The sequence below is a fragment of the Hyla sarda genome, chromosome 1, assembly GCF_029499605.1.
Source record: "Hyla sarda isolate aHylSar1 chromosome 1, aHylSar1.hap1, whole genome shotgun sequence".
In the NCBI taxonomy this organism is placed as follows: domain Eukaryota; kingdom Metazoa; phylum Chordata; class Amphibia; order Anura; family Hylidae; genus Hyla; species Hyla sarda.
In genome coordinates this window covers 608,501,384-608,512,351 of record NC_079189.1, presented here as the reverse complement: position 1 = coordinate 608,512,351, position 10,968 = coordinate 608,501,384, and the positions used below count along the sequence as shown (strand labels likewise).

General features: G+C 52.9%; 1 protein-coding gene across 1 annotated transcript; it reads left to right on the top strand.

Moving 5' to 3' along the window:
• Window positions 1–1,464: 1,464 nt before the first annotated feature.
• On the top strand, window positions 1,465–10,221 carry LOC130298394 (uncharacterized). The gene is made up of 2 exons (XM_056551317.1): window positions 1,465–8,531; window positions 9,214–10,221. Exon 1 carries the CDS (start codon window positions 2,305–2,307, stop codon window positions 3,325–3,327), a length of 1,023 nt encoding a protein of 340 aa, XP_056407292.1. The 5' UTR covers window positions 1,465–2,304; the 3' UTR covers window positions 3,328–8,531; window positions 9,214–10,221.
• The last annotated feature ends 747 nt before the right edge of the window (window positions 10,222–10,968 follow it).

Genomic DNA, 10,968 nt, shown 5'->3' with positions numbered 1-10,968 from the left:
CGGCTATAGCAGTAGGTCTCGGGACCGGAGGTCGGAGCACCAAAGATGACGTGCCGCTGGTCACTTACCAAGCTGGCCAGCACACGTTTCCTCCTCTATCCTCCAGTCCTCAGCGGCTTCGTTTCTATGGGCACACGCACGGGATATCAGTGACGTCCCGGCGTGCGCTATGTCCCAGCGGCCCTGCGTTTTTAAACTTAACGCAGGGCCGCAGGGAGTTAATAGTGATGGGGGGGAATTGCCCTGTCGCTACAGGGCAGGCAAACACCGACTCTGCTCGTTTTTAGGGTTCATTTACACGGGCGGGGGTTTACAGTGAGTTTCCCGCTGTAGCGGAAAATTTGTCGCATCTCAAACTTGAAGAGGGAAACTTTCTGTAAACCTCGCCCACCCTGTACATTCACATAGGGGGGACAAAACTACTGACAGACAGTGCATGCTGGGAGTTGTAATTATGCAACAGCTAGAGGCACACTTGTTGGGATTGGGAAACACAGAGTTAGTTAACAGACTACTGCAGTGTTTCTGCACCACTGTCTGTTTCCTAACTCTGTGTTTCCCAACCCGTGTGCCTCCAGCTGTTGCAAAACTACAACTCCCAGCATGCATGATCTGTCAGTGCATGCTGGGAGTTATAGTTTTGCAACAGCTGGAAGCACAAGGGTTGGGAAACACTGAGTTAGGAAACAGACAATGTTTCCCAACCAGTGTGCCTCCAGCTGTTGCAAAATTACAACTCCCAGCATGCTGAGACTATCCAGGCATGCTGCGAGTTGTAGTTCTGCAACATCTAAAGGGCCAGTTGTTACAGAACTACAACTAGCATGCCTGGACAGTCAGTGGCTGTCTGTAAATGCTTGGAGTTGTTGTTTTGCAACAGCTAGAGGCTCTGTTTTTGAAACACTGCTGTACAATACGTTTTCATTTTTATTGGGGGGGGACAGTGTGAGGGGGTGTATATGTAGTGTTTTAGCCTTTATTATGTGTTAGTGTAATGTAGTGTCTTTAGTGTACATTCGCACTGGCGGGGTTTTACGGTGAGTTTCCCGCTTGGAGTTTGCGCTGACGCGGAAATTTGGGGGTGGGGAGGGCAAACCTCCAGCTGTTGCAAAACTACAACTCCCAACATGTACTGACAGACCGTGCATGCTGGGAGTTGTACTTTTGCAACAGCTGGAGGCAAACTGGATGGAAAACCTTCAGTTAGGTTCTGTTACTTAATTCAGTATTTTCCAACCAGTGTGCCTCATGCTATAGCAAAACTACAACTCCCAGCATGTACTGATCGCCGAAGGGCATGCTGGGAGATGTAGTTATGCAACAGCTGGAGGTACGCAACTACAACTCCCAGCATGCCGAGACAGCTGTTTGGGCATGCTGGGAGTTGTAGTTTTGCAAGATCTGAAGGGCCACAGTATAGAGACCACTGCACAGTGATCTCCAAACTGTTACCCTCCAGACGTGGCAAAACTACAAATCCCAGCATGCACAGACAGCAAACTGCTGTTTGGGCATGCTGGGAGTTGTAGTTTTTCAACATCTGGGGGGCTACAGTTTAGAGACCACCGTATTGTGGTCTAAAACTGTAGACCTCCAGATGTTTCTAAGCAACTCAACGGCTTCAGAAGTCTGCACCAGGGAGCCAGCCGCACGTCATCGCCGCCCGCTGCTCCCTCTGGTTCCCCTGCTCTGCCTGGACTACAGTGGATGGGCAGAGCGGGGGAATAAAACTTTAACCCCCCCTCCCCCGATATGCTATTGGTCGGTGGCTTCTGACCGAACAATAGCAGGCATAGGAGGGGTGGCACCCCTGCCACATAACTCCTATCCCTTTAGGGAGACCGGGAGTGTCTTGGACACCCCCGATCCCCCTTATTTTCCAGGTTACCGGAGACCTGTATGACCCTAAATCACCGCAAATCGCCGGTGTGAATTCACCCGCGATTTGTGGCGATCACCGACATGGGGGGGGGGGGTCTCAGGACCCCCCTGGGCATTGGCACAGGATGGCTTCTGATAGATATCAGCAGTCATCCCGGTCCAGTCCCCGCCGGTACAGGTACGCCCTTGGTCCTTAAGTACCAGGGCACAGGGGCGTACCCGTACCCATTTATATATGGTATAACCAAATAAAATAATTACACAAATCTATTTAAGCTGTCCTGGGCTGTTTATCATTACTATCAATATTTTCATAACCATAATATGTAGTTCATTTTCTTTTACGTGGCGTGCATCTGGGAAAACTTCTTCCATGCGGCGCTTTCCGTGCTCTCAAAGTAGAGGGTTTGGAGGCTGCAGAAGATGCCTTGGAGATCAAGGTGCAGGGCTCCACATGGCTTTCAAGTAATGCTCCTCATCGAGTGTATTGGCTGCCGCCGCGGACGACGGTTTCCAAACCAGGGTTTCGGGCTCCTCGTCAAGTGTGTCGGCTGTCGCCGCCGCAGACCCCGGTTTCAAGACCAGGGTGCCAGGCTCCTCGTCGAGTGTATCGCCTGCCTACCTAACTACCTCAACCCCTGCTCTCTCCCCCTCCCTTCCATCTCCATTGCGGCCGAAAGGCCCCCCGCCAGGCGTCTTCAGGAGAAACCAAGCCCGGACACTGATGCTGCGAACAAGAGAGGCATCCGGCACACCAACAAACCAAGCAAGCAAACAGGCTCAGAGGACGCCTTCAGGACAAGGGAGGCCACTTCTTGCGAGCGGCTGGGGACGGAGGAGATTATGCCGCAGAGGCGAGAGGGAATGCTGACTTTCCGAGAGACGCCGCCAGCCGAGGACCGCAAGAGACCTCTCTGGGTCCCCTGGAGCAGTCAAGGGTGGTCGCCGGGGACCCCCTCGCAAGACACCCCTCACAGGGCTGCTCTCTGCCGAAAAAGAGGCCTTCGGGGACACTCGGGAGTGGTTTTGTTTAAGACAAAATGGCCGACTTGGCGCCGTGCCAAAAGTTGTGGGCGGGGTAGGGGGGAACAGGAAGTCTTTGCTCATTCGCTCTCCGGGACACGGACGGAGGCACATCTCTCTCTCTCCCCTGCTTGCAATATTTGCCACAAAAACAGGCGAGTCTTTCCCTCCTCTGTACATCATCTTACACATCCCCACCCCGCTAATGACCCTCTCTCTCCTCAGGGTGACAGCGGCGCCGCCGCCCCTCGGGTGAGCAATGGCTGTCGCCGTCCCGGTGCTCTTTCTCTACCTATTTACCTCATCCCCTTCTCTCTCCCCCTCCCTTCCGTCGCAGGCCGAAAGGCCCACCCGACGGGTGTCCTCCTGAGAAACCCAGCCTGGGCACTGATGCTGCGAACGAGCAAGGCAGCCGGCACATGAACACACCAAGCAAACAAACGGGCCCGGAGGACGCCTTTGGAATTCCGGAGTTCACTTTTGGCCGAGCCACAACTGGCGAGGGGACGGGGGAGAGGATGCCGCAGAGGGGACACTGCCTTTCCGATAATGCCGGTACGGCGCCGGCCGATGACCACAAGAGACCTTTCTGGGGCCCCTGGAGCGTTCGATGGGGGTCGCCGGGGACCCCCTCGCTAGCCAACTTTCACAGGGCCGCTCTCTAGACGGTGGTCCCAGCCACTCCCTGACGAAAATGGGGCCTTCAGGTACCCTCGTGAGGCCTTTCGGCGCTTCGTTTGAGACAAAATGGCCGACGTGGCGCCATGTCAAAAGTAGTGAGCGGGGTAGGGGGGGACTGCTGCGGGTCCCGCTCAAAGAGGGGACGAGGTGGGTGAATCGGTACCTGTGCCAACATCTCCATTTTATCTCACTCTTTACAAACAGGTTGCAAAATAGGGGAATTCCAGAAAGACTGACGAGACCCTTGCTACTGCTGTTTGTCTGTTTCTCTTTGCTCAACACTCCCACCCAAACAGTATCCAGGAAGTCTGTGCTCATTCACTCTCGGGGACACGGACAGAGGCACATCTCTCTCTCCCCTGCTTGCAATATTCGACACAAAAACAGGCATGTCTTTCCCTCCTCTGTACACCATCCTACGCATACCCATCCCACCCCGCTAACGACTCTCTCTCTCCTCAGGGCAGCAGCAGCGTCCCTACGGTGGGCAATGGCCGTCGCCTTCCTGGCGCTCTCTCTCTCTCTAACTACCTACCTCAACCCTTTCTCTCTCCCCCTCCCTTCTGTCTCTGTTGCGGCTGAAAAGCCCACCCGCCGGGCGTCCTCCGGAGAACCCCAGCCTATGCACTGATGCTGCGAACAAGAGAGGCATCCGGCACACGAACAAACCAAGCAAACAAACGGGCTCGGAGGATGCCTCCGGGACGGTGGAGGCCGCTTACGGCTGAGCCCCCGCCACCAGCGGCGAGCAGTCAGGGATGGGGATGTGGGAGAAGATGCCGCAGAGACGAGAGGGGACGCTGCTTTTCCGAGAGCGCGGGGGGGGGGTGTCGCCGGCCGAGGGACGATGCCGGCCGAGGACCACGAGAGACCTCTCTGGGGCCCCTGGAGCGGTGGAGGGTGGTCGCCAGGGACCCCCTCGCTAGGCACCCCTCACAGGGCCGCTCTCTGGATGGTTGTCACGGTCGCTCATTGCCGAAAACAGGGCCTTCGGGGACCCTCAGGAGGCCTTTTGGGGCTTCGTTTGAGACAAAATGGCAGACTTGGCGCTGTGCCAAAAGTAGTGGGCGGGGTAGGGGGGACAGCTGCAGATCTGACCACGGCAATACCGGGGGCCCCGCTCCGAGCGGGGACGAGGTGGGTGCATTGGGACCCGTGCCACCATCTCTATTTTGTCTCACCTTTCACAAACAGAGTGCAAAAAAGGGGAATTCCAGAAAGGCTGATGAGACCTGTCCTGCTGCTTTTTGCCGGTTTCTTTTTGCTCAACACGCCCACCCAAACAGGATACAGGAAGTCTGTGCTAATTCACTCTGGGGGACACGGACGGAGGCACATCTCTCTCTCTTCCCTGATTGCAATATTTGGCACAAAAACAGGCGAACTGAAAAAGGGGTATTGTAAAGACCGGCACGGTAAACGGGTATTGTATAGTCAGCACATGGTCGCTCTCTGGAGTGTGGCCCCGGCCACTCCCTGACAAAAACAGGGCCTTCGGGGACCCTCGGGAGGCCTTTCGGGGCCTTGTATGAGACAAGATGGGGATGGGGTAGGGGGGACCACTGCGGGTCCGGCCACGGCAAAACCGGGGGCCCCGCTCCGAGCAGGGACGAGGTGGGTGCATTGGGACCCGTGCCAACATCTTCACTTTCTTACAAACAGGTTGCAAAAAAGGGGAATTCCAGAAAGGCTGACGAGATCTGTGCTGCTGCTATTTGCCGTTTTCTCTTTGCTCAACACGCCAAACAGGATCCAGGAAGTCTGTGCTCATTCACTCTCGGGGACACGGACGGAGGCACATCTCTTTCCCCTGCTTGCAATATTTGGCACAAAAACAGGTGAGTCTTTCCCTCCTCTGTCCTCCATCCTACGCATACCCACCCAGCTAACGACCCTCTCTCTCTCTTCTGGACAGCGGCGGCAGCCGTCCCAGCACTCTCTCTACCTACCTACCTCAACCCCTTCTCTCTCCCCCACCCTTCCATGTCTGTCGCGGCCGAAAGGCCCACCCGCCGCTATTCCTCCAGAGAACCCCAGCCCGGGCACTGATGCTGCGAACAAGTGAGGCAGCCGGCACACGAACAAACCAAGCAAGCAAATGGACTCAGAGGATGCCTTCGGGACAGTGGAGGCCACTTCCGGCCGAGCCGCCTCCATCGGCGAGGGGGACGGGGGAGAAGATGCCGCAGAGGCGAGAGGGGACGCCGCCTTTCAGAGAGCACCGGGCCGGCCGGTGGATGACCGTGAGAGACCCCGTTGCTAGGCATTCCTCACAGGGCCGTTCTCTAGAGGGTGGTCCAGGCCACTCCCTGCCAAAAAAGGGGCCTTCGGGGACCCTCGGGAGGCCTTTCGGGGCTTCGTATGGGACAACTTGGCGCCGTGCCAAAAGTAGTGGGCGGGGTAGGGGGAACCGCTGCGGGTCCGGCAGTGTCGAATCCGGGGGCCCCGCACCGAGCGTGGACGAGGTGAGTGGAACGGGACCCGTGCCAATATCTCCATTTTGTCTCACTCTTCACAAACAGGTTGCAAAAAAGGGAAATTCCAGAAAGGCTGATGAGACCTGTCCTGCTGCTTTTTGCCGGTTTCTCTTTGCTCAACATGCCCACCCAAACAGGATCAAGGAAGTCTGAGCTCATTCACTCTCGGGGACACGGACGGAGACACATCTCTCTCTCTCCCCTGATTGCAATATTCGGCACAAAAACAGGCAAACTGATAAAGGGGTATTGTAAAGATGGTAAACGGGTATTGTAAAGTCAGCACATGGCCGCTCTCTGGAGGGTAGTCCCGGCCGTTCCCTGACGAGAACGGGGCCTTCAGGCACCCTCGAGAGGCCTTTCCGGGCTTCGTTTGAGACAAAATGGCCGACTTGGCGCCATACCAAAAGTAGTGGGCGGGGTAGGGTGGACCGCTGCGGGTGGGGTCGCAGCGAAACCGGGGGCCCCGATCCAAGCGGGGACGAGGTGGGTGCATCGGGACCCTTGCCAACATCTCCATTTTGTCTCACTCTTCACAAGCAGGTTGCAAAAAAGGGGAAATCCAGAAAGGCTGAGATGACCTGTGCTGCTGCTATTTGCCGGTTTCTCTTTGCTCAACATGCCCACCCAAACAGGATCCAGGAAGTCTGTGCTCATTCACTCTCGGGGACACGGACGGAGGCACATCTCTCTCTCCCCTGCTTGCAATATTTGGCACAAAAACAGGCGAGTATTTCCCTCCTCTGTACACCATCCTATGCATCCCCACCCGGCTAACGACCCTCTCTCCTCAGGGCAGCAGCGGCGGCAGTGAAAGAGAGTTATAAAACTGAAAGATATCTGCTGTGCTGAGTGAATCTGTGAAGTAAATCTTGCACAATGTATGCAATCCTTGAACAGCAGGTTGAGGGTTGTGTGAGATGTGTGCGAGTTGATCATTTGGAAGCCCAGATCCTGGATCTAGAGGAGCAACTGGCAACATTGAGATGCATTGTCAACTTGGAGAGGAGTCTCCTGTTCACTGAGCAAGTACTCTCTGGGGTAGAGGTGGGGGAGGATAGTGGGATGGAGGTGCAGGTCAGTCAGGCAGTTAGCTGGGTTACAGTCAGAAAACGAGGTAGAGGGAAAAGTGTCAGGGAGGCTAGTCCTGATCTGGCACACCCCAACAAGTTTGCCTGGTTTGGAGATGAGGGGGATGCCATTTCAAAGCTAGCAGTACTGCAGAAAGACACTGCCTCTGACTGCCAGGGGGTGTCTGCTCCAGTAAGGAGGGAGGGAGGAGTGCAGGGCAGGCTAGACAGGTGCTGGTAGTGGGGGACTCAATTATTAGGGGGACAGACAGGGCGATCTGTCACAAAGACCGGGATCGCCGAACAGTGTGTTGTCTTCCTGGCACTCAAGTTTGGCACATCGCGGATGGGGTTGACAGGTTGCTGGCTGGGGCTGGAGAAGACCCAGCGGTCATGGTACATATTGGCACCAATGACAAAGTAAGAGGTAGGTGGAATGTCCTTAAAAATGATTTCAGGAACTTAGGCCGCAAGCTGAAGGAGAGGACCTCCAAGGTAATATTCTCTGAAATATTTCCTGTACCAAGAGCCACACCAGAGAGGCAGCGGGAGATTAGGGAGGTAAACAAGTGGCTTAGAAGATGGTGGAAGAAGGAGGAGTTTGGGTTCATGGAGAACTGGGCTGACTTCGCTGTCAGATACCGGCTCTATTGTAGGGACGGGCTGCACCTCAATGGGGAGGGGGCGCTGTGTTCGGGGACAAGATGGCTAGAAGGGTGGAGGAGTGTTTAATCATCTCGACGCCCCTTTCCGCCATTTTGTCTCAAGCACAGTTGAAACAAAATGGCGGAAAGGGGCGGGGAGGAGGTGGAACTTAGAAATCATCTCCCCACCCCCTTTCCGCCATTTTGTCTCAAGCACAGTTGAGACAAAATGGTGGAAAGGGGGGCGGGACTTAAGCGAAGCCTATTAAAAATAAAAATTTTCGCTTAGGTTGAGACAAAATGGCAGCCTTCAATAGCAATACATATAATATTATTGAGGTCCACTCACCCACCTATTTTCCAGCCCAGTTATGGACTGGGTGCAGGATGCAGCGTGTTTCGTGTCCCATGCGTCTTCCACATTTGGGAGGGGCTGAGCCTGGTAGGCCTGTGCTCCAGAGGACCAATTATAGGCTATTTAGTGTGTAACACCCACTTGAAGCTAATAAAACCCGAGATTTAAACACTTTTAGCTCAGAATCCACTTGTGCCACAATGCCAGCCAGAAGCAGAGACTGACACCAGCACCCTGCTACCAGCAGCAGGTCCGAGAACATGCAGAGGCTCATAGTCAAGCACAGGGAGAAGAGCCGCAGGAGCCCATCTCCCCACCACAGAAGGAGGGAAGCAGAGGACCCGAGCCGCCACCACCGCCGCAGATCCCCGCACTATAGCAGGAGATCTCCTTCTCCGAGGTATCGTTCTAGCCAAAGAGATCGCAGATGTACTCTGCCGGCCCCCGCCGGCCTGCACTCCCAGAGCGCCTTTAAACAAATTGAAAGGAATAAATACACAATCAAAAACCCTGCTGTCATTACTGCACAGAGCGAGTTCGCTCTGTGCGTAATGACGGGCGATACAGAGGACGGAGCACCGTTACATCACGGCTCCGCCCCTCGTGACATCACTGCCCGCCCCCTTAATACAAGTCTATGGCAGGGGCGTGATGACCGCCACGCCCCCTCCCATAGACTCGTATTGAGGGGGGCGGGCCGTGACATCACGAGTGGCGGAGCCGTGATGTAGCGATGCTCCGGCCCCCGTACTGCCCGTCAGTACGTGCAGAGCGAACTCACTCTGTGCAGTAATGTCAGGTGGGTGCCGCAGCGGCGATCCCGGGGGTCCCCAGCAGCGATCTGACATCTTATTCCCTATCCTTTGGATAGGGGATAAGATGTCTAGGGGCGGAGTACCCCTTTAAGCTGATCATGCCCAGAAGTCATATCCTTGGCTCTGTACCAGGTATGCTTTAACCCAGTTATGAACTGTGTGCCCTGGGTCATTACCAAATACGCTTTATCCCAGTTACACTGTACTTTGACCGACTTTTTAAATTAAAGTGAATCAAATATTTATATTTCTTGTGTCATCACCTAGGTGTACGCCGAGCCAAGATGCAGCTACGGCACACAACCTTTATTCCCCACCACCTATAACCCCAGATATGGATCTGCTATCAAGGTCAGGAGACGGGTCTTCAGGAGACGGGTCTCACCATCTCCCCAGCGCATGACGCCGATGTGCAGAAGGTGCAGAAGAGGCCAAAGCCACCAACGAATGCCTCCTACAAGGAACAGAATGCCTCCTACAAGGAACAGAATGCCTCCTACAAGGAACAGAATGCCTCCTACAAGGAACAGAATGCCTTCTACAAGGAACAGAATGCCTCCTACAAGGAACAAATCTCCAAGCTGGAAAGGGAAGCAGAGGAGGCCAGAGCCAAGCACGCTATCAGTCTCTCTTACGCAGAGAACAATGCTGCCGCCTAAGCACAAAAGCTAACAGCACAAATAGAGGAACACAAGAAGAAGACTGAGGAACTGCAGAATGAACTTTTGGAAAAGGCAAAACATTTCAAAACAAAAAAGACGCCTACACAGAGGCTTGCAAAACTTGTTGTGAAACTGCACGGAGTCATCTTTGGAAAAGAACTTTGAGCAGCAATAAAGGTTTTCCAACTGCAGTTCAAAGTCAGAAACATTGCTTTACTTGAGTGAGAGGCGCAGCACTTCAAACTGCACTATCTTCCTTTTGAAACTGACTCCGATAAACACGCATTGAATACTTTTTACAAAATAGGAAATTACCAAATTGTACGTACCGAAGATTACAACCTCTTCTCGCAGAGGATCCCTCTATATTATCTAATGACAGATCAGGAAGGTAAACGCAATCGTATGGAATCCTACGATTACCGAAAACAATAATTCCGTTCCCACTAACATTTTTGGGATATTCTCAACAATATCGGCATCACGATCAACACCGAGGTGCTTCCTCCAGACACATGAACTATGCCCATCTGTTTACAAGCAGCAGTTCTAAAGCTAATTGTGTAACTTCATATATAAATAATCCTGTATCGTAGTAGCAATAAAATCATGTGAAGTCTATATTTGCTTCCTTCTGTGCCATTTCTATATGGGGTGAGTCTTTTGCTCAAATTATATAAACCAACCCAATTTATGAAGTATACATCATTCTCGCACAATGGGGAAACTGGATGTTCTCGTTCTCCTTACTACAAGAGGTGTCTCTTCTGCCCTTTTTATTTGCTCACTAATTTTACCTGCTCTTCTACAAAAGATTTGAAAATTATTTTGGATGGATTCATATACATGATTGGAAACTTGGTGCTATCCGTAGTCACCCTTGGCTGGTTTATCTACTGGATGAGGAGGTGAACTGTATATTATGGTGATTGGTGTTTAAATTAGATATAAATTTCTCCAAATTAACTGTGTCCCCTTCCCAAATTAAAATAATATCATCAATGTACCGCTTCCAGAGCACCAGGTTTGCGCTGAGTTGGGGTATGATGTTTGACTCCTCCCATGCCGCCAAAAATAAATTGGCGTAACTGGGCGCAAACCTGGTGCCCATCACGGTACCAACTAACTGTAAATAATAATCACCCTCAAAATAAAAATAATTGTGAGTTAAAATAAAATCTATAGCTGAAGTGATGAAATTAATTTGTGCAGGTTGAATGTGCCCGTGTTCTAAAAAATGTTTGACAGCTGCTATCCCTAAATTATATTGAATTATAGTATAGTATAGTATAGTATAGAGTGATGACACGTCTAAAGTGGCTAATACGTGATTGCCTGTCCATTGCAATTTCTCTGTTAT

Excerpts from the sequence above, each read along its gene's own strand:
- LOC130298394 (XM_056551317.1), top strand. The coding sequence starts at position 2,305 with ATGCCTTGGAGATCAAGGTGCAGGGCTCCACATGGCTTTCAAGTAATG.